This window comes from Pararge aegeria, chromosome 24 (assembly GCF_905163445.1).
Source record: "Pararge aegeria chromosome 24, ilParAegt1.1, whole genome shotgun sequence".
Lineage (NCBI taxonomy): Eukaryota > Metazoa > Arthropoda > Insecta > Lepidoptera > Nymphalidae > Pararge > Pararge aegeria.
Window position 1 is genome coordinate 1316374 of NC_053203.1, and position 26446 is coordinate 1342819.

Genomic DNA, 26446 nt, shown 5'->3' on the forward strand with positions numbered 1-26446 from the left:
GTTTACCTTCCGGACGTCTACCAACCACCCCAACCGATTGTTGGGGCAACAAAAAAGCAACCTAGATTCTGTACTCAAAAATTTAAACCAGAAATACGTAAGAAAAATATTTTGTGATATTTATGTTAACAATAGTAACGCTGAGGATTTACTCGAAAAATTATTATACATGTAAAATTGCGAATTCATAAATGTAGCTCATTAATTAGACGATTTTCTAACTTCAAACGAGATGACTATGTTTAAGACGCAGCGCGCCACGTTAATAGGCTATTGACGATGATATTTCTTCCAGAAACTTTAGCTCTACAAAAAAACGTAGATGACAATTCCCGCCAAATATTATTTGACGAAGCGAAAGCTTTGTGCACCGCAAGCCAAGCAGTGTGCGATAGTGTTGGCAAATGTAGCATTGAGGTATGTTGTCTTTACATCTTTTTCACAATAATAATCTTTTAATACTCAGTTTATAGAAAAAAGTATAAATGATTCTTCTGATTGCAGGAACTTAACAATGCCGCTTCTCAATATGCTCAAACTTCAAGGAAGTTACATTACATCATCAGCCCTCGCACATATCCTAATAAAGAGAAAAAGGTAAGGCTATTCATAACTCTTGTAGTAGAACAGGTAAAATTGTACACTCACGTTAAAACATAAGGAGAGATATTTTACAATGTACTCTTAGATTTGAAGTTCACATACGGGCTTACATGTAGAACATGCATACGCACATTAACATTTGAATATAGAATTATAATAAATGATGTGGTGTGATGTGGTCCGATGCAACTGATGATAATTCTGTTTATAAAATTGATTATTGACATTATAGCTTCCCAACCAAATTTGGCATGGTAACTCTGGCTCATCCACGGATCTCCGCATTTTTTTGATCACAGAGTACATCTTCTCCTAGCCTAGCTATCTACCACCTACAAAGTGACTCTTAATGTTTTACTAAAATATTTTATTTCAAAGATAATAGACATGTCAAAATCTGCTTGTGAGAGGACATCACTGATGCTTTCTCGAGTGTCACGTCTAGCTCAATCTATTGAGAGGAAAAAAGGAATCGACCTCGATAACTCTGGAGCAAAGGTTGCTAATGCTGCTCAAGTTTTGCTAAATAATGCGCAGGTAATATTTTTTTTTAATTTATTATTAAGATTAAAAATATGGATTTGGAATAACGCTACTCTAAGGTGGTGAGGTGTGGCTAACACAGTCACATATAATAATACAAGTGTAAAAAGTAATTTAACGTAAAATTAATCACGGAATACTTAATCAATATGGACATAACGTAGCAAGTCAATGAGTACTCATATAGGTTTACAATCAAGAATTCAAGTCTTAATTGTAAATTTATACGTTACTTATAGTGTTTACAAACCCCACTTAAACTTAAATTTTTGATTTCTTACATTATAAAAAATAGCTTAGATGCAGCACTGTGCCAATACTCCAATACTAATAAGTATTCTAGAACCATTTTTGGCAAGTCAATAAATAAATGTAATATTAACATTTTTAGATTACAGCACCTTCCATCAGCGAAAAGAACTGTCAATCAGCATTAGTGTCAACGGTTAACACACTAACTGAGCATGTTCAAGATCTCAAAGAGTGCTGGATGCCAGTAGCTCGACGTGCAGAGCATAAGGAAATTGAAGGGCAACTTTCTAGAGACCTTCATTTATTGTTAACTGAATTGAATAAACTTAAAGAAGCGTGCCAAGATGATACAGGTACCTATTTAAAATAGTTGACTGGCCTTAATACTTTAAACGAATACTTAGTCTTTTTTTTTTCAAAATCTCTTGATAGTATATCGGATTCTAGATAAAACACGTAGCATAAAATTTTGTTGCGCCTATTCCTACTTCAACTTTTCATTTAATTACGCCCTTCGAGATACGTTTCTCTGTATAATTGAATATGTATATATGTATAGCAGATCTTATAGTTTGAGCCACTAACCTTACTTTGGTATTTTAAATTTGCAGAAGAAGTTACAAAGGAAGTTCAACAACAAAAATGCTTTAATACTAAACCCAAGGTAATAAAATTTATGGAATTACTAAGATTGCAAGTAAGGATAACCCATAATTTTTATTATGATCAATAAAAAAATATTTTATTCTCAGGAATCCCATATTGAAAATATTGATAGAATACTTGAAGATATACAAAAAAATGTCAATGAAGAAAAAGCACTGGATAACAACAAGGTTGCAGAACGACTAACGGTTGAAGATAATCCTTTAAGGACTTTAGCATCAAAAATACTGGATTTTGTCATGGTTTGTATAATTGATAAGAGAATAATGTTACTGTCAGATACGAGTACCTTGTTCATTTAAGTTTAATTTTATTTCGTGTAAAAATGTTGGGTTTGATTATTTAAGAACTAGTTTACAAATGTTACTGCATTTAAAAATACCTGTTCAAAACACCTTAAATGATATTTTCTCAATTTTTAGATGAAATTAAATTCCGGTACATTACAACCTCACCATATTTCACCGAACGAACAAAATGAGCTTATCGCGTTTTCAAAGGAATTACAGGGTGCTATCAAATCATTCGACATTACCAACGCAAAATGTCGTAATTCACCTCTGGTAAGCAATTTTATTTTAAAAAGATACCCTTGTTTGTACTCAAGAAATTTGTTAGACATAATATAAGATTTCAAAATTGTTGATGGTGATGATAAATTTTGTTCAAAGGATTTAAAGAAACGTCAAGACCTTGAAAATGCAATCATGAATCTGCAACAGATATGTTTACTATCACGGCGTAATAATGGAGATCAAAATAATATCGTTGATTTAACGGTAAGAACATTACGTCAATTTAAACTAAGATTAAAAAAATACTAAGATTAAAAACTTACAGAAATACCTTCTTTATGTTTCTAGAACTACATTGATGACGTAATAGCAGGCGTTGATGATGTGTCTAAAACAGTTGATGGAATCAAACATGAACAAGGAAAAGAAACATTAATGGTAAAGGTTGCATTAAAGTTATATTAAAAATTAAAAATAAATGGAATTATTTAAAAAATAATAATCGTGTATATGTTTTGTAGGATATTAAGAACGTTTGCGAAACCATAAAAGAAAATGCAACAAAAGTATTGACTTTAGAAGAAGAACAGCTAGCAGACGGAAATATTATAGACGACATGCTTAAAATAGACCAGTTTGCAAAGGTTGATTACTTTTTTACTTTACTACCACATTAAATTCATGATAAATATAAAAAATACTCCACATTTTTTTTACAGGATTGCGAACAACGTATTAAACATATGGATTTAGCTGTGTCTAAAATTAACGATGATAAATCAAGAAAGATACTTCGTGATAAGCTACAGTCTCTAACAGGATGTTGTGATCTATTGAGGTTAGTACATTTTTTTTTATCTAACCCTTTTTGATTAGTACAATGTATAAAAACTTTTTTTTTTACAAGATTTGCAACGAAGAGCAGCATTTCAAGTGCCGCAAGTGCAACACTTGACGAAGGTTTGCAGAATCTGGAAGATGTCGAAAAGAAAATTGACATCATATTAATACCTAATGAAGGGAATGACGTTGAAGTAAGATAATTACCCTAATATAATTTTTCAACATTCGAAAGACAATAGATTTAATATTTATTTATTTATTTATTTATTCCCATCTTACATAACATAATAAAATGAATATATTTATGAATAATATACATAAATACTTATAATATGCATATAAACACCCGGACACTGAAAAACATGCATGTTCAATACACAAATATTGTCCAGTTGTGGGAATCGAACGCACGGCCTTTGACTCAGAAAGCAGGGTCGCTGCCCACAGCGCCAATCGGCCTTCAAATAATAAAAATAGAATTTTTATCATGCTTTTTTCTTGCCTTTGACCAATATTTAGGAAACAAACAAAACCATCATTAGCATCTTGCATAATATGATAATATTGATTAAATTGATTGAAATTATATTGGTTAATATCGATTATAATTCTTATAATGTTATCATAAACTGCTTCTATAAAAATAATAATATTACAAAATATATTTTTAATTATAGCAACTATGATCCAATTTCAGTTTCAACACTGGTGTTAAACAAAATATTATTTACTAATAATCAAAAAACATATACATGAGATCTTATTATTAAATATAAAATGTACAATAAATAAGGTTAAAAATTAGAATTTTTAAATCCAGCCAACCCTACGTGTAATAATGTCCGTTGTTTCTATTATTTTAGGTTGATGAAGTGGTAAGCATGCAAGCAATACAAGCAGCACAGACGGCTATGGCTACAGCGGTAGCAGCGAACAATGAAAACGAGCTGCCTAAAGCATTGGCAAAATATGCTGTGAAGATGAAATGTATTGGCGTCAGTAATCACAAATTGAAGTAAGAGTCCATTTTATCTTTGTTTCAATGATAACTTAGCTTAGGAGTATTTTGCTAATTGTGCTTGAATTTTCTATTTGATTTAGATATGTTTTGATTACATGTTATTTGAATATTTATATCTAAGCTGAAGATAAATAACCGCTGTGCAATTAAGATTGTTTAAAAGACTTGCAATAAAACATTAACAAATATTTAGAACTTGTGACCATGCATTACGTTTCGCGACACCAATTTCATAAAATTAAACAAACTTATATATCCGGAAGTAGACCTTTTTGCATGATTATGCAGGAAGGTTTACTTCCGGAACTTGGGCTATTTCAATATATTTCTGTTCTTATTTATAATATTAAAAAAAACTCTTAAAAGCTAAATCTCCATATTTTAGGCTAAAAGATCATATCAAAAGACTTCTGGATTTACTGAAAGTAAACGCAGTTGTGATTTGTCGGCGTGTTGCAACATGGCAAGATGCTAAAGGTCCTGAAACAATTGCTACAAACATTAAAATTTTAGAGGTAATGTATAGAATAAAAATCATTTTCATTTCAGAATGGACAAATTATAGTACGAATAAGTTAAACTAATACAAAATCATCGTTATTTTATGCAAAGTAATTAAATGTTTTAAAAATGAAAGCATAAATAAATATAAAATCAATTAAAAGTTAACAACCATATAAATAATTTACGATTGTATCATACAATATGAAATTTGGCAAAAATTAATAGAAAAATTAATTTTAAAATGTAAAATGTAAAATTGTTGAAATTGGAAAGATCAACTGCTGAGTTTCTTGCCGGCTTCTTCTCGGTAGAATCTGCCTTCCGAACCGGTGGTAGAGTCACAACACACAGACAGACTTGACGTTTCAAAAGTGCTTATATTAGGCCTACGAGCTAAGCCGCGGCCAGACAGCTTTGAAATTTGGTATGCATATTGTCACCTATGCTATGAAAAGGGCATGTACTTTCTTTTCCGATCTTTCAAATATATTTGTAGTTCCGTAGTAAGACTAAAAATTGTTAACGAGCGAAGCTTTAGACCCAATTCTGACGTCCACGCTGCCGAAGTCGCGGGCAGAAGCTATTTTTACAAAAATCATAATTTCACCTGGTAATACTGACAGTGCAGTTTTTATAGGAATTAAAATCATTTGCGGATGAAGTACAGCAATCTCAAAACCATAGCCAGAAAGGATCTTCAACTCAAGTACAAATTTTGAGAGACAGTGATACCAAAAATTTACTCACACCAAGCGAATCTACTGTAACAGGAAGTCAAATGTAAGTAGAATAAAAGAAACCCATTATCGTCCAAAACTTAAATCGACCTCAATGCTTAAAAAAAACCACTTGGGGCATTTTTATTTTAACTATTAATTAATAATAATTTTAATATCAATCCATTACCGACCCACTTCAGGGCACGTGTCTCCAATTAGAAGGGGTTAACGTAGTCCACTACGCTGGCACAATGCGGATTGGTGGACTCCACACACCTTTGAGAATATAATAGAGAACTCTCAGGCATGCAGATTTCCTCACGATGTTTTCCTTCACCGGTGAAGCAAGTGATATTTTAGAAAAGTTAGATGTGCGCTCCGGGATTCGAACTCGGCCCCCCGAAAGTAAAGTCGAAGTCCTAGCCACTGGGCTCTCAGCGCTGGATGACCTTTTTAGTTTTAGTGAACCGGTGATACTTCGACTTTACCTGTAATGTTTCAAGTTAGGTGCGTTTTAAGCCGACGACTTGACGGCCGTGGGTTCGATTCCCACAACTGGAAAATGTTAGTGTGATGAGCATTAAGTGTTTTTCAGTGTCTGGGTGTTTATATGTATTTTCTAAGTATTTATGTATATATAATTCATAAAAATATTCATCAGTCATCTTAGTACCCATAACACAAGCTACGCTTACTTTGGGGCTAGGTGGCGATGTGTGTATTGTCGTAGTATATTTATATATTTATTTAATTACATAAAACGCACCTTAGAAAAGTTAGATGTGCGCTCCGGGATTCGAACTCCGAAAGTAAAGTCGAAGTCCTAGACACTGGGCTCTCAGCGCTTCATGACCTTTTTAATTTTAGTGAAGCGGTGATACTTCGACTTTACCTGTAATGTTTCAAGTTAGGTGCGTTTTAAGCTATTAAGATCACACTTGCTTCAACGGTGAAGGAAAACATCGTGAGGAAACCTGCATGCCTGAGAGTTCTACGTAATGTTCTCTAAGGTGTGTGGAGTCCACCGCACTGGGCCAGCGTGTTGAACTACAACCTTAACCCCTTTTCATTATGGGAGGAGAACCGTGCTTTGTAGTGGGCCGGTATTGGGTTCATATGATAATGATGATTTTTATAGTTTCAAGTTGTGAACGTTCTTACATATTTTTCAGGGAACTTAGCAATAAACTGCAACAGCAAATCCAAAAATTGAATTCTATATCTGGCACCATAACGCTCAGTTTACACAAACCCGAATCCTTGAGCAGAAGTCTTCACGCCACTTCGGACGCCGGTCAACACTTAGCAGCTATAGCCAGAGGAATAAAGAGCGAGGTAGGTAGCGTAGAAGATTTGATATATTTTTGTTTATTCCACTACAAGTTAGCCCGTGACGCAGTTCACGTAGCAGACGACGTATCGTGATGCAATTTAAGATATTACCGGGCTCACGTGTTAGTTACCCATACCTGTAATTGGTTTCTACACGACATCGTACCGGAACGCTAAATCGCTTAGCGGTAGGGTGGTGTGGCAGTGCTTCTCGAACAGGCGGTTAGTCACTGCACTCCATTTGGCAGTTAAATGTCAATATTTTGAAAATGGGAAAAGTTTGTGAGCTAGCGACATTCCACAGGTGTAAGTGTGACGTTCGCGGGGCGTTTTCACTGTTTTTGGCCACAGTGCACTGCATACAATAAAGCCTGAATGAGGGTTCTGTACGTTCTTAACTCAGTGAACCTTCCATACGTTTATAGTAAGATTTGTATTATATATACGGGTGAAACTCTCTTAATAATTCATCATCATCGATTAATTACCGGCCCACTACAGAGCACGGAAATACTCTCAAAATGAGAAGGGTTTAGATCGTAGTCCACCACGCGGGCCGAGTGCGGATTGGTGGACTCCACACACCTTTGAGAACATTATGGAGAACTCTCAGGCATGTAGAGTTACAAGATGTTTTCCTTCACCGTTTAAAACAAGCGATATTTGAATTGCTTAAATTAAAAACGCACATAACTCCGAAAAGTCAGTGGCAGGGGCTCTAACTCGGTCTGGTGGGAGGATTCGCCGTGGTTAGTTACCACTTTACCGACAAAGACGTGCCGCTAAGGGATTTAGTGTTACGGTGCGATGTCGCGTAGAAACCGATTAGGGGTATGACTACCATACTCCCTAAAAGGTTAGCCCGCTACCATATTAGACTGCATCATCACTTACCACCAGGTGAGATTGCAGCCAAGGGCTAACTTGTAGCTATCGTTAATTCTTTAAAAAATAGGTCTCCACGAAAGGAAAGCCGAAGCCTTGCCCACTATTGAATATAATCAGGCGTTACTTTTGCGGAAATCCATGATATATTATGAAAATTAAGCTTAATTTGCTATAATAAGTATTCTGCGAAAAGCAGGAGAATCTGTATGGTGTAATTTATAATTTCTTCAATCCTTATTATACTCCGCACCAAACAGACCTGCAGCAATGTTTCGCTCTGAAACCGGAGCATTCTCAGGAGATATTGACTTTACAATGAATTGTTAAGAAATTAACAATTACACCATACAGCTTCTCCTGCTTTTCACGGAGTATAGCATATTAAGCTTAATTTCATTACCTTACCATTGGGTATCACCTATCACCGCTATCACCGCTACATCATGTCATAATAATTATTGTACATTTTTTATTTTTTGTTAGGACCCTGTACAGAATAAACGAATAGAAGAAGCTGTACAAGAAATGAGCGTAGCTACTTTCAATTTGTTGAAGACATCGGAAGAATCTTGTCATGTGAGTTATTGTATGTATTCATTTTTGGGGACGCCTGTCGAAGAGCCCAGCACCGTACGCGATCTGCCAACACCACATTCCATTCATCCAGCCACTTCCGAAAACATTCTCATAGGAGTCGGTTCCGTGAGCTTCAAATCGTACTGCCATCTGACACTATAGATCGTAGATTGATTTAATTTATGGGTAACTATAACACAAATGAATGAAAGATGACATTTAAACGTTATAAAAGTGTGATGTATTTATTAAATAAAATATAATTTTTATTAATACATAACTATAAAAAATACATAAAATATATAATACGTTATAAAATACATTATATTAATATAGTGTATAGTAGTAGGTACTCTGCGAATATTGAATTCAAGGTCATTCAAAATTCTCAGAGTACTTCATACTTCACAAAACTATAGCTTGTTATTATTTTTTTTGTTTTTATTTAATCATCTTTATTGCTTAGTATAGGATAAATTAAGAATATCCATAAAATAAATTAGAGGCAAAATGCAACCATATCACTAGAAATGGATAGGAGAGACATGAGAGACAGGAAATCGCAATTACATAAAAATAATACATAAATTTACACACTATAGTAAATACTTTTAATAACTAATATAATAAATACTAAGAGAGAAAAAAACGAGTACTTTTGGATAACTGAAAATAAACCATTTACGATTATTAAAGAATCCAAATATCTCTGCCCTATCCCTTTAGAAGCCCAAACTAAAACTTTAGCTAACGCAATAACTATTCTTGTATTTTTTGAAATCTCAAGAAGCATGTTTTGATACGAGTATGAATTTCTTTTCAACAGTCGTCAAATCATGTCGATTCAAGAAGAAGACTGCTAGAAGCGTGTAGATTACTGAACGAAGCAATAAATAAACTGGTAAGTATTATATTGGAGTTTGTATAAATAGAACTGCTATAAAAGACATATTTAAGATTAAAGTCGCCTTTCGAATGAGAACTATGGAATGAATAGTCTTATTACGTAGGGAATGGCTGTCAGGCATTTATTTGGTACTGGAAAGATTCTGGACTCGACAGATTCGTGATTAGGCAATTTCGGAATTAAACAGATTCTATTTTTCTTTTATTCCACTACAAGATAGCCCTTGACTGAAATCTCACCTGGTGGTAAGTAAATAAATAAATATACTACGACAATACACACATCGCCATCTAGCCCCAAAGTAAGCATAGCCTGTGTTATGGGTACTAAGATGACTGATGAATAATATACATCACAATAATATACACTTATAATACATAGATAAACACCCAGACACTGAAAAACATTCATGTTCATCACACAAACATTGTCCAGTTGTGGGAATCGAACCCACGGCCTTGGCTCAGAAAGCAGGGTCGCTGCCCACTGCGCCAATCGGTCGTCAAATTGAGTGTGCAGTCTAAGATGGTAGCGCGTTAACTTGTTAGAGGCCGGAATGGCGTGAGGCCAAGCCCTGATCGTTGGTATCCTTATGTTATTGGTTTCTGTATTTTGTTTTCTGTAGGGTCGTGCTGCGTTCCCGTCGGATAAGATGAAGAACGAATGCTGCGAGATGAACCGCAACCTCCAGCTGCAGCAGACATTCCTGCAAGCCGGCACTCCGACCTGTGCGCTCAGCTATACAGACTGCATGGACGCTCTGAACAACCAGAACGATGTTATACGTACGCTCTTACTTCAGCATTGACACTCCGTTGAGTATATGATATTGGATACAATCAGGCGAAGGCGGAAATCAATGATATATTATGAAAATTAACTTCAATTTGCTTTATCTAATAATATTCTCAGAGTACCTCATTACTCACACAACTATAGCTTGTTTTTACTTTTTTTATTTAAACGTCGTTATTGCGTAGGTATAGGATAAATTAAGAAAATTCATAAAAAAAAAATAGAGGCAAAAGGCACCCTTAATTATATGAACCTTAAAAATATGAATATTGATTGAGACATTTGCATGTTTGGGGTTTGAAACCTACAGAAGCCAGTCTCTAGGAAAAATCTGACTGTGTAGTCTATTTATCAATAGCTGGATTAAAGGATGTACAAGTCGCAGGTATTTCCAATAAAACTCGTAAGGAAAGTGCCTTTTAAAAGATAGCATAACGTATAATCCGCGAAAAGCCGGAGAATCCGTGTGGTGTAATTTATAATTTCTTCAATCCTTACTCCACACCAACCAGATTTTTGGCAATAAACCCTCGCCTAAAATAGAGGGTACCCTCTACGCACGTTTCGCTCCGAAACCGGAGCATCCTCAGGATATATTGACTTAACAGTAAATAATTGTAAAGAACTCCTTTTAGTTCATAGTTACACGAGTAACCTTTAGGGAAACTATGTTTACCAATTCAAACTATTGCTTTAACCAGGGTTCTTGTTATTTCTCTAATCAAGATACTTCTTAAATATTTTCAAATGTAATGTGAGATAGTGATAACAAAAATAACACCCTAAGAGTGTTGTGGGCTTCTTAGACCAGGGCGCGTTTGGAACCCTCGTAGCTTTAGTTCAACCCCTTCTCATTAAGAGACACGTGCCCTGAACTGGGCCGATAATGAGCTGATATGATGATGATGACTGATGTACATATTTTGTATGCAATAAACGCATCAAAAGTGCCATCTATATGTTTACTTGAATAAAGTAAACTCATAGATGGAAATATTTGAATTTGACTTTACAAGCAGAATCATATTTTTACTGATCTTCTTCTTCTTTAACTTAAGTGCTAAGTCAGTTGAGCCTTTTCCATCCTTCTCTATCTTCTCTTCCACTTCTATATCCCACCACAATCTTCCGTATTCCGTCTTATTTGTCCCACTAAAACCAATCTCGGACGTCATCTTTTCCTCTTTCTCTCTACTTTTCTTACTAAAAGGTTGATTCAAGAACGAAAGTGTTTATTTGGCCTTGCATTACACCCTAACTAAGCAAATAATCAATTGAATTTTTAGCATAGTATTCTTTGTATAGTAACATAAGCTCCTTTTTATCTCAGGAAAAATCGGTTCCCACGGGATTTGGAAAAAACCGTAATAAACGTGGACGGAGAACGCATCAGCCAGTGTCATATAATTGTGACTTTGAATAATTTTATAAAAATATTATTATTAATTGCTAACCAATAAAAAATATTAAAGAAAGCTTCGTTGAATCTGTCATTATAAAGTTTCTTGAGAGAAAAAAGGTCGTAGGCCTCCATTAGGAACAATGTTTTTACGCCTTTTCTATAACTTCTAATGTAACTTGATTATTATTAATTATAGTTATAATAAAAATTCACTGGAACTTTATATAACAAATACCTACATTGTAAGTTTGCTGTGATTGTAACAGATGAATATTTTTTTTCAGAAAAGCTCAGATCTGAAGAACCTATACCACGCTCAGATATGACCACTTCTCTCCGCTATGTGACGTCCGCTGTGTGTAACAGTGCAGAGTTCGCAGCTCAAAGTGCTCATTTGGTAACGTGCTATCTTTTCTTCAATTAAATAAATAAATATACTACGACAAAACACACATCGCCATCTAGTCCCAAAGTAAGCGTAGCTTGTGTTATGGGTACTAAGATAACTGATGAATAATATACATAAATACTTATAATATATAGATAAACATCCAGACACTGAAAAACATTCATGTTCATCACACAAATATTGTCCAGTTGTGGGAATCGAACCCACGGCCTTGGACTCAGAAAGCAGGGTCGCTGCCCACTGCGCCTATCGGCCGTCAAAATTAATGGTCCATCGACCTGAGGCTTCGGTGTTAAGCCTCATATACCGGTATCATCACCGGCACACACGCTCTTCATACCGGACCCAGCAATGCTGGCATCAGAAATAAGCATGGCGGCAGATCCTATCCGGATGAGCTCTTCCACATAAAGTAGATAACTTCTGCTATAGGTTATCACCATTAACTTACAATAATTGATACAAATATGTGTGAACGCTTATAAAGTCCCTGTAAATTTGTATTTTAACAGCATGGAACTCCAACACAGCCTAGTGAGCTTTTAAAATTCGAATTCAATTTAAAGTTTATTATCACAATAATATAAGATTTTATAATCAAAACCAACGGCTTAAAACACTCTAAGCATCTAGAAGATGGGCAAACGAACAACAGCCTCAGTGCCAACTGAGGATATTTTTCCAAAAAGATCTAAAATGTTTAAACATAGTAAAGTAAAGAACACAATAGAAAGTAAAAAAATAAGAAAAGAAAGAAAAGAATAGATAGAAAGAAAGAATAAAAGAAAATAAAAAATATAGAATCGATTTCCCCCTAAATTCCCTTATATTTTTAGCTATCACTAACTGATGCGGAGCAAAATCTGGCGAAACAAGGTGTCATGGATTTATCACGTTTATACAATGTGATTGAGGCTGTAGAGGACACGTGCTTCCAGCTAATCTGCGCTGGCCCAGGGGAACAGGTTTGTTTTATCCCGATTTTCCTCAATACTACATCTGTTTGAGATTTTGAATTGCATTGATACACAGATAGATAAAGCAGTCATACATTTATAATGTGAAGAGTTAACCGACTGGTCCAAATATAATCTTGTCGCCAATAATCATCATTGTATTATAAAACTAAATGTATACAGGCTACAGAACTTAATGGTCATCTAATAAAGCAAGTGCAACAATTACAAGAAGCTATAGACGAGGCATCTCAAAAAGTTAAGGACAACGTTAAGCATCCCATAAATGCCAATTCCAGCGAACTAAAGAATGCGCTGGGAGTATTACGGAAAGGACTGCATCAACCTACAATTATTAAGGTAACTCTTTTGTATGAATACACTTGTTACGGTAATTTTATAAAGTGGGTAAATAATTAAACTTTTGATAAATATAAATTCATATTTCAATTATAAATTAGTAGTTAATAAATTGTATTCAAGAAACAATTAAAATTGTATTTGATTAATAACCAATGTTCATGACATTGAGTTGTGGGTTTTTTGATATAAATACGACTGCATTGTCGATACACTTCAGTTCTACATCAAAGATACCTCCCGCTGTCTTAGTCGTTATCACACTTTTATTGTATACCACATAGAAACATGGTTGCGGCTGCTACGAGTGCCGAGCAGGCCAAGAAGCGCAGAAATAACAAACTTGGCAGCAGTTTTTTCCCTTTTGGATTAGAGACTTTAGGACTGTGGGCACCAGGGTCTCGAAGTCTTTTTAAAGAATTATCAAAAAGAGGGTGCTCCTAGAGCTGGCAGTTACCTTGGCCAAAGAATTAGTTTGTCCATTAAAAGGTGCAATGCTGCCAGCATCTTAGGTACTATGACTCGCTGCAGTGGTTTCGAAGACGTTTTGGATTTTATTTAATTGTTGTTTTGGTACATAGGTTAATATACAGTGAAGGCCTAGCACCAGGAAACAGGAACTTTAAATAATTTTCCACAACACTGATTTTAACACATCTTATATTTTGGAATTCTACCGTGCTCACAAAATATCGTCTAATGCCGCGTCCGACCGCCTCATCGTATGACAACCTCCCACCCTCAATAAAAAAACTACCGCACAGATGTACCCGCAAAAAGTATCGTTGATTGATTATTTTATAACTAGTTTGTGTTTCTACATTTTAATTATTATTAATATAATTCACACGTATATTTATAGGAATTTCGAAAAAGAAAATAACAGATATTAGTGCAACAATTATCAAGATCATTTACTGCATATAACTCAATATCACAAATATACGTAACTTTTAATGTAATTATTTATACGATAGCTATGATAATAATAATTATTATTATTTGTATTTAGTTAAACTAGCGGTAACTTAAATGTACTGTAAAGATGATGAATGTTCTAGAGAAGAACTTTTAATAAATTTATTGTAATTTTACATGTGAGACAGCAGAAATTTAGACTAATTTAATGTAACTTATGATATTTTATTTATTGTCCCATATTCAAAGAAAATAGAGAACAAATCATTACATAAATTTATTATTAATTTATGTAAGCTGTCCAGGTACGCTACTGACAGACGTAAATTCCCCTCCGGGACGAATTCCAATTAAAATTTTTCATCGTCTATACTAAACGACTTAAAAACGCCCTAATATTTAAGATTTGCTTATCAATAAAGTATATTTTCTTCAAAGGAGGCAGACTTTACATTGAAGATAATGAAATATATAGACAGTATAAAAAAGATTGACGCCATCATCAAAAAATTGCCGCAACCTCAAATAGACACGGATCCTAAGAAGACCAGTATGGCTACTGATGTCATAGATCATACCAAGTAAGAATAAATTGAAGAAATAAAATTTAAAAAGAAAAATTTAAACTTTCTTGTAATGAGCGTTTTAGTAGCTTTAATTTTAAGTTAACGAGTCACTGTAACCTCAATTTAAACTTATGTGTATTCATCAAAAATGCCTTCTTTAAAAATAAATTAATATTAGTATACGGTACCTTCCGGATTCTTAGGAATAAGAACATGATAGTACATCAAAGTATAATTTCCTCAATCGTTTTCAGGAGCTTAGTAACTAGCACATCGATGTTGGTAAAGAAAGCAAGCTCCTCCGAACAAAGCGTAATGAATTGGACGATGTTTGGAAGCAGTGACGTTATCAAGGCGTTTGAGGCACTCGTCACATGCATCCGGTAACAAGATTTATTACTCTCCCATTTTAATATAATTTTGCTTAACGCAATGTAAACAATTGTTGTCTTAAAGATTTACCATGCCTATCACAGATCTTTAGACAACAATCTAGAAAATCTAAAATAGAAACACAAAAATTTTAAATTTACATATGTATAATAAAGTAGAGAAGGTAGTAAGCTAAGTAAAAAAAATATAAAAATTGATAATTAATACAACTTTAAATTTCTATATAGATGCAATACGTGGCATATTTGGTTGAACGTATGCATCAGCGATAACTTTTAGGCTTGTACTAATCTGGATGACATCTTGTATCGTTTCACGAGTTAAATATTTAAGAAGTTTTCGGTCTCCTTCGCTTTAATCTACTTCGCTATGTATGAAATTACTAAAAAAATTTGTCAAAAAAAAAACTGATCTTGTTCGAAGATCTTGGCTTTGGCTTGGCTTTGAAAGTCAATTCTGTTCATATATGTTTTTGATCTAAAATTGTCAACAAACGTTATATTATAGTTATTTTTTACAGAGAAAAAGGCGCCGAAGCTGGCTTCATTGAATCATTGAAAAATGTAGAGGTAAAGCATTGTTAGATTTAGCAAATTAACATAATTCATTCTTTATCCAGAATAGTATAATGGAGTCTTGTTTCAGGATCAAGATTTACCTCCCAAGAGCGTCGTGCAAAAACAGTAAGTGTCATCGGTATAATATTAGGGAAAGTAGATTTACCTTACTTTCCTTAATATCTTACCAATAATATAAAAACCAAAGTGGGTTCTGACTATGATATGAAATTAATAAAGTAAAGTTTTAATCTTACTTTTGTAAAAAAACATTTTACAATAACTTGAAATTTTATGCTTAGAAGGTTTAAATTAAATAAATCAATTCTATGATTCATAAAATCTGCAGACAAGTAAACTCTATTTCTATAATTTTAGAGTTGAATTGGTAAATTCTTGGCTGCGAAGACCAGCTTCAAAGGAAAAAGACAAAGCCGCAGGAGTGAAAGCTGCAGAACATGTGGTGGATTTAGCTGAGCAGATGTGCGAAGATCTCACAGGTCCTGAGAAAGAAGAAATGAGACACATAGTTACAGAAACTAAGCAACTGCTGGGCGATTGTACTGTCAAATACAACAGTGATAAAGCTTAGTAAGGATTCTTTTGTAATTTGATTTTGAATAAGCTTCCAAAAATACTGAAAGATTTTGATGAATTTGCATAATTGTGTATGCTTTGTTTAAAGAGATTTTTGGCTTTTAAACGAAATATTGTTTTCTTATTATTTATCTAAATAACTTTATTGCTTAAAAAGGGACAAAAAGTACAGGACAAAATAAATATACTTAAAATTCAAAAGGCTACCTTATCACTACTAATGAACTCTTCCAGGCTACCTTTGCGAATGTAGCTAATGAACTTGAGAGTTGGGATAACAATAGATAGCAATAGTTTTGTCCTCCTAAGCCTAGTTTCTAAGCACATTTGAAACGTAAAGATTTTGGTGACTCTACCACCGGTCCGGAAGGTAGATTCTACCGAGAAGAGCCGACAAGAAACTCAGCAGATTGCTCTTTTTCAACATCACTTTACAGTGTACAATCTCTAGAATTTTCTATCTAGTGAGAGATGAGAGTGGAGCCTGCATCCAAGCAGCCTTGCTGTTAAGAAAATTTAAAATAATAATAAAAATAATGATTTATTCAAGCTTGAGAATTTTTGGTTACAGAAATTTGAATGCCCTGCCATTTGCGGTAGGAAAACTTGTTTTGCAGAGAGTAATTCCTTCGAGAGATTTAGTTGCAGATTAGCTCAGCGCTTAACAAATGTTTACTAACAAGCAGGATTAAAAAAAAAAAAAATACTAATATTTATATATACTATTACAGGCGAGTATGCGCGTGTGTGTGAACTAGTTAAATTAACAAACTGAACTGGTGAATTATTATTGAAATCATCGCGATAAATAAAAAGAAACCCACGAACTGACGGATATCAAGCCGAATCTGTTGAGCTTTTTATGTTTTCGATCTGGGTACTTTCCAGCTTGCTGTTGGAGCGTCTGAAGGAACTCCGTAAGATGCTGGAGAAGGGAGTTGTTACAAGAGTTATTGAAGACTTCCTTGTCGAAATCCCTCTGGACAGCCTGGATAATCTGCAGCAAGAAACAGGTAATTGAATCCTTTCTTTCCTCATTTCAACGTGGAACTACAATTTTCTATACCCACATTTCATTCATCCTTATCATTTTCATGAACCCTTTACTAGCCCACAATGAGAAGGGGTTAAGGATAAATTCGGCCACGCTGGCCCAGTGCGGATTGGTGACTCCACACACCTTTGAGAGCATGACGTAGAACTCTCTGGCTTGCAGGTTTCCTCACGATGTTTTCCTTAACCGTTGCAGTAAGTGATATTTTAATGACTTAAACAGCAAATAACTTAGAGTTGCGTACTGGGATTCGAACTCGGCCCTCGGCGGGCTATCACCGCTTCTCAGCATTCTGAGGTTATTATGCAATCCAATTTCTTAATGACAATTGGAAGCAACCATCTCCGCAAGATAGAATAATTATTGGAAATGTTGATGTTGGAAAAGAGCAAATACTGAGTTACTAGCCGGCTCATCTCGGTTTTCCAAAAATTAATTATGTCTAAATTTCCTCTGGTATTGTCTAGTGCGAGGCTTCGGCCGTGGCGTTAAGTGATTTAGCGTTCCATCTAATTAATTATTATTTATTTATTACATAGTTTCCAAAAAAATAAAAAATACTTATAGCTAGCATCAGAAAACCACCCAGGTTTGTAATATATGCTAACAGAGAATTAAGTCTAGGTACGTTAACTACAGAACATTATTACCAGTTTACCATGTTGTGTATAAAAAATGATCATAAGTTACTTAAAAAGAAGGACTTCAGTTTTTTCTAAATATTACGGGGATTAATATTGTCTCGTACATCAGTGGGTAATTCATTAATAAGGCGAGGAACTAGGTAAACGTTCGTGCGCTCGCCATACCTATTGAACGCGCCCGAAGTGTATAACCGGCCTCGACTGACGGCCCGCGTGCATACAGGATGTTGTACTTTGTTCCAGTATATGTTATTGAAAAAGTTTTCTTTTAAAATAACGAGTAGACACCAATTGGGTTATGGGTTTACATAACCGTGTAATGTTCTATGTGGTAACGGGATCAGAACAGTTGTCACTACCCAATCATAGTACATTAGTGGACCGGTAATGGGTTGATGTGATGATTGCCCTAAATTGCCCCCGTTGGGGATAGTACCAGGAATCTCCCACTTGTAATATCACAGGGCTCACGGATGCGTCAGTGAGGTCGACAAAAAATTAATCGTAGAGAGTTAGTGTTCCGGTAAGCTGCCGTCTCACAGTAGCCATAATAATATAACCTTTATTAAACAAAACATTAGTATTTATAATCAAAAAGTCGATATATGCTATCGAAATAAATTGGTGATATCAGCATATCGTCTGAGAGAAGTACAGAAATCATGCTTTTGTAACATGATACCGAAGGTAAAATTAGATCTACCTTCACCTAAGTTTAAACAATATACTAAAACACATTTAATTTATTAGAGAATTCCTTAACGTCAAGGCTGCTTGGAAGCATCTCTCACAAGATAGTAAAATTCTAAAGATGGTTAAACTATAAAACGATGTTGGCAAAGAGCAATCGGCTCTTCTCGATAGAATCTGCCTTGCGAACCGGTGGTAGATTCGCTACAAACAGACTGACTTGACATTTGAAAAGTTCTTATAAACTAGGCCTACTTGAGATAAATGAATTTAGAATTTTGCAACTTAGAAATCGATACCCCCTTACCGATTTGGCTTAAACCTCTATTAGACTACATCAACACTTGTCACCAGGTGAAGATCCTATCAAGGGTAAAGTTGTAGATATATTTACATGCTCGCCAACAGATCCAAGAAAACGTAAATTCCTACTGGACAAGAAGATAGCTGAGCTACTGGCACAGCTGGGGCGAGTGACGAAGACCGCCAGGTTCGTTGCCGACACCGGCAACGCGCCCAAACTAGAACTCAGCAGTTCTACTGACCAGGTAATATTCAAGAGTCTTTAATAATCAAGAGCATAACAAACTCATAGCGATGATAGCTCAGTTGGCACGCACCACTGACTTTTCTAAGTTATGTGCGTTTTAAGCAATTCAAATATCACTCGCTTCAACAGTGAAGCTAAAGGTCGTAAGGAAACCTGCATGCCTGAGAGTTCCCCATAATGTTCTTAAAGGTGTGTGGAGTTACACCAATCAGACTAACCCGAACTAGGCCAGCGTGGTGGACTATGGCCTTAACCCCTTCTCATTGTGGGAGGAGACCGGTGGCCTGGGGGGGCCGGTAATGGGCTGATATGAGGAGGATGATGATTATTAGTAGAGCTTTTTAAGCCGTCAAGCAACATTGCTCTGCATCGGTGTCATTACAGTCACATAAGGATTGGCACCTACGCTTTACGTTAACGGACATGAGACCACACTTCCTCTGTTTATAGGCGATGGAATTCCGCTTACTATGGGCCATCTTTTTTTTGGCGAACACCCTGGCGCAACGGTGAGCGCTGTGAATTTTAGCAGAGGGGCCCGGGTTCGATTCCCGGCAGGAGCTATTTTGGAATTGGTGAATTTTCTCTGAGGGTTTGGCCGTGGCTAGTTACCATCCTACCGACAAAGACTGCTCAGCGATTTAGTGTTCCGGTGCGATGTCGCGTAGAAACCGATTAGGGGTATGACTACCATACTCCCTAACCCGTTAGCCCGCTACCACCGTAGACTGCAACACCACCAGGTGATGTTGCAGTCAACAGTGGCGTGCATAGAGGGTAAGCACAGGGTATGTAGATAATATAAAACGAAGAAAATCTTCAGTCCGAGTTATAAAAAACTTAAGGATTATAAAATCATATATAAGGATTAGCATTGTAAGAGTTATTAAAAGCCTACCCTTAAGTATTTATAACTTGTACTCGAGATTTTCTTCATTTTATATTATCTGCATACCCTGTGCATTCCCACTATTCACGCCACTGGCAGTCAAGGGGTAAATTGTAGAGAAATTAAAAAAAAAAACTACGTGGTCCGTTCCTATGACTACTGTTTAGAAGATGTATCACCGGTAATTTGGATAATACTGAGATAATGATATGGTTTACAGGTTCAACTTCTCGCGCCAGCTTTGGTCAAAGCGGCTCAGGACAGGATCGAAGGTCCCGCTAACCAGGTACCTATTATGTAATGACCAAATTAATAACCTGTGTGCCGTGTGGTAACGCCAGACCAGAATACAGTTGTCACCACCACAATAAACTTTGAATATAAATTCCTCATTTTCCCTGTTACTCACCATGTTTTAGCAGGTGGTGAATTCAATTTTATCCCGTAAATGGTTATAACTGCGGGATTGTTGTTTCCTTGCTAGCTAGAATACGTGGGTAAAACCGTGAAGCCCATCGAATAAATAATATATTAATATACTACGACAGTACACCCATCGCCATCTAGCTTGTGTTATGGGTACTAAGATGACTGATGAATATTATTATATAAAAATAATATAGATAAATACTTATAATATACATAGAAACACCCAGACACTGAAAAACATTCATGTTCAACACACAAACATTCTCCAGTTGTGGGAATAGAACCGACGGCCTTGGACTCTGAAATCAGGGTCGCTGCCCACTGCGCCAATCGGCCATCTAGTTTTGACGTGAGACTGTATTTGAATTTTTTTTAATAATAATCATATATTTCAAATACAACCATTCTCATTAACAACCATTAAACATTAAACATTGTACATCAGTTAAATAATTTACAAATAAAATGGAATTAAAATTAGTTAATTAATTTAGAAAGTGGGTGTCCAAAAAATAAATTAAAAATTAAATTAAATCAAAATTATAAATAAAAATTAAATAACAGAACTAAAAAAATATAAAGGAATACGTACGTCTCTGCGGCATTGGAGTTCCAACGTGTCTATCACAGCAATGCCGGAGGGAGTGACAGTTTAGTCTAGCTGCGATCATCTTCAGAACCATGTTGGATCCGACCCGCACCCTGGGCACCAAAGACGCGCTAATAAATATTAAATATTGGATAGAAGCAGGCGTTACTTTGCGGAAATCCATAATATATTAAGCTTAATTTGCTATACTCCGCGAACAGCAGGAGAATCTGTATGGTGTAATTTATAATTACTTCAATCCATATACTCCACCTGAAACAGATCCTCAGCAATGTACCCTCTACGCACGTTTCGCTCCGAAACCGAAGCATCCTCAGGAGATGTTGACTTTACAATGAATAATTGTTAAATAACACTTATTCTTATGTAAGACTTAACAATTTTCATAATAACACTAACTATGTCCCTCTATCTGACCCTCAGAATACAATACAGCGTTATGAGGATCTGCTACAAAAATATGCTGAATCTTTGTCCAAAGTGCGAGAGCTCTGCGACCAAGCTGTTGATCCTATCGACTTCGCTCAGGCTGCAGGTGAGAATACCTTTTATAATATATTCAAATTCATATTCAAAAATCTTTTGTTAATGTAGACCTTATCACAGGCACTTATGAAGCTTTCATACATTTACCACCAATGGTGATGGTGATAACTGTATTCGTTAACTTAAAACTAAAACTAGGGTTCAAAATCGCCTCAGTTTAAGAGCCCACAACAAGCCATTTAGCCAGGGTTTTTTCGTTATCACCATCTCACAGTCGATTTAATGTTTAGCTATGAAGTTATAGCAATTCATACCGTGTGAAGTTATAGCCATTCGTGCCGGTGGGAAGGGTTTTGGCGGTAGTCCATTTATGAACATTGTACAAGAAACTTTTCACATAAAAAAAAATATACCTCTTTCATTAAAAGTTAATATAATAGCAAACTAATTATTTGGCCAAGGTAGGTTCTGTCCGCTCTTGGATCATCGGTAGAATCGTTAACCCTTTTTGTCAATTCTTTAAAAAGAGCTCGAGCCCCCGGTCCCCACGGTCTGAAAGGGTCTACTCCACAAGGCACAAAAATGAAACTGGTGTCAAGGTTTTCATATTAACGCCTCTTGGCCTTCTCGGCACTGGTAGCAGCCGGAGATACTTCAAAATATATTTAAAATAATGGGTTCCTTTTTAGGAGAAACAATGCATCGCATCAAAGAAGACATCGCAGTTAGCAAGGATCCGCAGAAAAGTGTTTACACATCCAAAGTTATTTTGAAGTAAGTAAGACCCGAATACAACAGTAATAAGAAGATACACAGTTATAGTCAGTAAGTTTATTAGATGGTAAATGGCAAAATTGCCTAGATAGATATTCTCGACCTTTGATTGTCCCATTGCTCGGAACTAGTAAAGAAAGAAAAGTCTTCATATTAAACTATAATTTTCGTTACTTGATAATTTATTCATTTGTGTATCAACTATTTTTGATCCACTATGAAAATTAAGCTTAATTTTCTACACTCCGCGAAAAGCAGGAGAATTAGTGTGGTGTAATTTATAATTTCTTCAATCTTTACAGTCAATACCAAACAGATCTTCGGCATACATCGCACATTAGGGAGCATGATCCCATAATTTTGATACTGTTTCCTTTTTAACTTTCACCAGATAATTATTATGAAAATTAATACTACTGTCTTTTCAAACGTCCTGTAATCAAATAAGTAATTTCACAGACTTGGAAACCGCGTGGTAAGGGCCGGCATGAAATCCTCGCTGGTCAAAAACGACCCCGAGTTGAAGGAAACCCTGGCAAAGATAGACCAGACGGTTACATCGAAGTATCAGGACATAAGGAAAGCTGATTGGGGGGACGTTATGGCTGAGGTGAGGCACCTCATATTATCTTTGGCCAGGCAAATAACAGTAGGTATTGTTTCAGCAAAATTTCGCAAAAGTCTCCATCTACGGGACAATCCGTCGTATTCAAAGTATTGCATTTGTAATTCTCAGATCGCCCCGTCTGGAGACCTTTAGCCAGTTAAGTTTTTCGGACAAACTATATATAGACTACAATATGTATTTCTACCTATGTGTCACCTGATATCGTAAAACGAGGAATTTGGATCAAAACTCAAGCATTTAGTAAAGATTGCATCATTAATTCGAAAATTTAACCGTCTTTATTACAACGATTACTGGCGCTCTGGGCTAGAGACAGTTGCTTTAATTATTTATAATCTTTATTTGCGCACCACTACAAGTCAAAGAAACAAAAGAAGAATAGAAAAACTAAGACAGAAGCAGAATTTAAAAGGTGGCCTTATCGCTTAGTAGCGACTCTGCCAGGCAAACTTAGGATTAGGAAAACATGAGGGAAACAGGCTGCAGGCGGTGAATTATTAAGAAAAAAATATATACGAATAACTACATACTAATAATAATAATTTAAATAATCTTTACTTACAGACATTAAATCCATAACTCAATTAAAATATAAAATTAAAATGATTTATTTTCATTTTCGGATGCTATTACGATTTTCAGTACCTGCGATGTTGTGCAGAAACCGACTAGCGGTATTGGTTTAGTATAACTGCTATACCCCGTCACAGGTTAGCCCGATACCATCTTAGACTGCATCACTCACCAGCAGCAGTCAAGGGCTAAACTAGTGGAGAAATAAAAAAAAACAGGTTGTCACTCGTCGGAAGTGCTTATCCCGATAGGCACAGATTTGAGAGGCAGGCGTGTCACGAGATAGTTATAATTTTAATACCTACTAGCTGTTGCCCGCGACTTCGTCAGCGTTTGATTTTGTTTTTTGATGTGGCATTCAATTCAGTTGTGGTTCTAAAAAAAAATTGAAGTGTTCAGTATCTCTAAGCCTTAAATGAGGGGTTTGCTGTTGTCCGCTGAGGAGTTCTGTCCTCTATCTCCAACCACATTCATCAGATCTACACAGTTTGGGCAAAATTAAACACATTTTAGAACTCCACTTTTCCTCATATTTCCTTTCACCGTTAATTCCATACTTGTAAATTGCAGATAATGAAAAAGACCAGTGAAGTGGAATCAGCGCTGGGCGGAGAGAATATCTTCCTCAAGCAAGCGAATGCCGATCAGCCTATATACGTAAGTAAAACATTTTATACATACATGTATGATAAAAAAGCTTGGATTTGAATTTCTCTTACTTAATATCTCAACATTAACCAGACTGTGAGATGGTGATAACAAAAAAAAACTGGCTATGTTTGTTGTGGGCTCTTAGACCAGGTCGCGTTTGGAACCCTCCTAGCTCTAGTATTAAGTTAACGAATGCAGTTATCACCATCACCTAACATAAGTGTTAACATGTTAAATGTATGAACGCTACATACTTATTTTAAATAAGTACCTTTTATCACTAAATTATGATGAGGTGGAATCTTTATTAGAACGTTTTATATAAAATTGAATTTATCAGTCGTGAATTTTCACAAATTCTGTCTTACACAAACTTTGATCACGCACACACAATTATACAGACACACACACACAAACATACACACACACACACACACACACACATACACACATACACACACACAAACATACACAGAAACACGCATACTTATTTTGTATATTATAGGTTGTTATTTTGTTTTTATTATCATTTAAATTTCTTTATAACATGTCTGTCCTTTTGTATATCATTGCATCTCTTGTTTTGTTTGTTTACCTACCTTCATTTTAATGTATTTTGTTAAGTTTATTTTAATTGTAATGAAGAGCGGAGTCTTCTGACACTTCAGACACACTTCTGACAACTATTTTTATCTTTATTTATTTATTTATTTACTTATGAAGCGTGAGACCTTATTACAGGTACTCGCCTGTAATAAGGTCTACATGAAAATAACATTTTTAAATTTGAATTTTGAAAAAAAAAATAATATATATACACACATAGCATGCGATTGGTATTGATGAACATCAACAGTCTTAGTCAACTTAAAAATATTCCACTTAATCTGAATATTATGATCTCACACTTCGCAATGTATTTGTAATCAACAATAATATTGGTAAAAGGCAATAACTGTATATTTCTGAATTCAATAAAACTCTCAATAAGTTCAAAGTTTATATAAAACGTTAGCTTACATATTGCATAGAAGCAGGCGTTATTTTGCGGAAATCGCAATCGAATCGAATCGAATTAATTCGCTACTAGACTCAACAATTATTTAACTTTGTAAAGCGACTTTGACTTAACAATTATTAATTTTATAAATTTAAAATGCATATAAAAATTTTCAAATTCAAATTCAAAATTCAAATTCAAAATTTATTTATTTCAAGTAGGCCTAATATAAGCACTTTTGAAACGTCAAGTCTGTCTGTTTGTAGTGATTCTACCACCGGTTCAGAAGGCAGATTCTACCGAGAAGAAGCCGGCAAGAAACTCAGCAGTTGCTCTTTTCCAACATCAAAAATTTACATTTTGCATTTTAACATTCATTTTTCTATCTTGTGTGAGCTGAAAGCGGAGCCGGAAGCTTCCAAGCAACCTTGTCATTAAAAAATTCATCAATTGTATAGTAACCTCGCTGTAATAAGTGTGTTTTAACAAATTCTTTAAACTTGTGCATTGGCAGGTCCAAAATCACCTTAGGAATCATATTATAAAAGCGTATACTCAATCCCACAAATGATCCCTGTACCTTACGCAGACGATATGCAGATGACACTAATTTATGACCATTTCTTGTAAGTCGACTGTTTATGTCCACTTTTTGTTTATACTTAAATACTAATATGTTGTCTTACAAATACTATATTGTTATAAATATATTGTGAAGCTACAGTAAGTATGCCTATTTCTTTAAACTTCTCACGGAGGGATTCGCGTGATTTAATATTTTATATATTGACCGTACAGCTCTTTTCTGCAATATAAATATAGTTTCGATATCAGCTGCTTTACCCCATAACAAGATTCCATAGGACATAACACTATGAAAGTACGCAAAATAAACTAGCCTAGCTATTTCAACGTCAGTAATCTGTCTAATTTTTCTGACTGCGTAGGCAGCCGAGCTTAGTTTACCCGCTAGTGAATCTATATGGGCCTATTTCGCCTTTCACATCAGTCTTGTAGCGACTGTAGCGTCATCTAGTAGGAAACGTTGCAGTTTCGATGTACTCTTTCAAAGGTCCAAATTACAATGAGACACGTTTGAAACTATAGATGACACATTAATTTTTTATATAAAAGGCATATACTAAT

General features: G+C 35.2%; 1 protein-coding gene across 1 annotated transcript in view; it reads left to right on the plus strand.

Moving 5' to 3' along the window:
* The window catches only part of LOC120634674 (talin-1-like), a 73314-nt gene that overhangs the window by 42633 nt on the left and 4235 nt on the right, over window positions 1-26446 (plus strand). The window contains exons 68-101 of the mRNA XM_039905428.1: window positions 296-417; window positions 505-597; window positions 982-1140; window positions 1538-1751; window positions 2010-2062; window positions 2151-2306; window positions 2487-2627; window positions 2736-2843; window positions 2928-3017; window positions 3101-3223; window positions 3299-3417; window positions 3487-3613; window positions 4286-4437; window positions 4829-4958; window positions 5585-5727; window positions 6839-7001; window positions 8370-8462; window positions 9289-9363; window positions 9995-10154; window positions 11851-11963; window positions 12812-12940; window positions 13115-13291; window positions 14648-14790; window positions 15030-15158; window positions 15689-15737; window positions 15814-15851; window positions 16104-16316; window positions 17211-17335; window positions 19119-19258; window positions 20370-20435; window positions 21612-21723; window positions 22364-22448; window positions 22908-23058; window positions 24220-24306. Of these exons, the coding sequence (XP_039761362.1) occupies window positions 296-417; window positions 505-597; window positions 982-1140; window positions 1538-1751; window positions 2010-2062; window positions 2151-2306; window positions 2487-2627; window positions 2736-2843; window positions 2928-3017; window positions 3101-3223; window positions 3299-3417; window positions 3487-3613; window positions 4286-4437; window positions 4829-4958; window positions 5585-5727; window positions 6839-7001; window positions 8370-8462; window positions 9289-9363; window positions 9995-10154; window positions 11851-11963; window positions 12812-12940; window positions 13115-13291; window positions 14648-14790; window positions 15030-15158; window positions 15689-15737; window positions 15814-15851; window positions 16104-16316; window positions 17211-17335; window positions 19119-19258; window positions 20370-20435; window positions 21612-21723; window positions 22364-22448; window positions 22908-23058; window positions 24220-24306 (4178 nt within the window). The remainder of the gene's footprint in view (window positions 1-295; window positions 418-504; window positions 598-981; window positions 1141-1537; window positions 1752-2009; window positions 2063-2150; window positions 2307-2486; window positions 2628-2735; window positions 2844-2927; window positions 3018-3100; window positions 3224-3298; window positions 3418-3486; window positions 3614-4285; window positions 4438-4828; window positions 4959-5584; window positions 5728-6838; window positions 7002-8369; window positions 8463-9288; window positions 9364-9994; window positions 10155-11850; window positions 11964-12811; window positions 12941-13114; window positions 13292-14647; window positions 14791-15029; window positions 15159-15688; window positions 15738-15813; window positions 15852-16103; window positions 16317-17210; window positions 17336-19118; window positions 19259-20369; window positions 20436-21611; window positions 21724-22363; window positions 22449-22907; window positions 23059-24219; window positions 24307-26446) is intronic.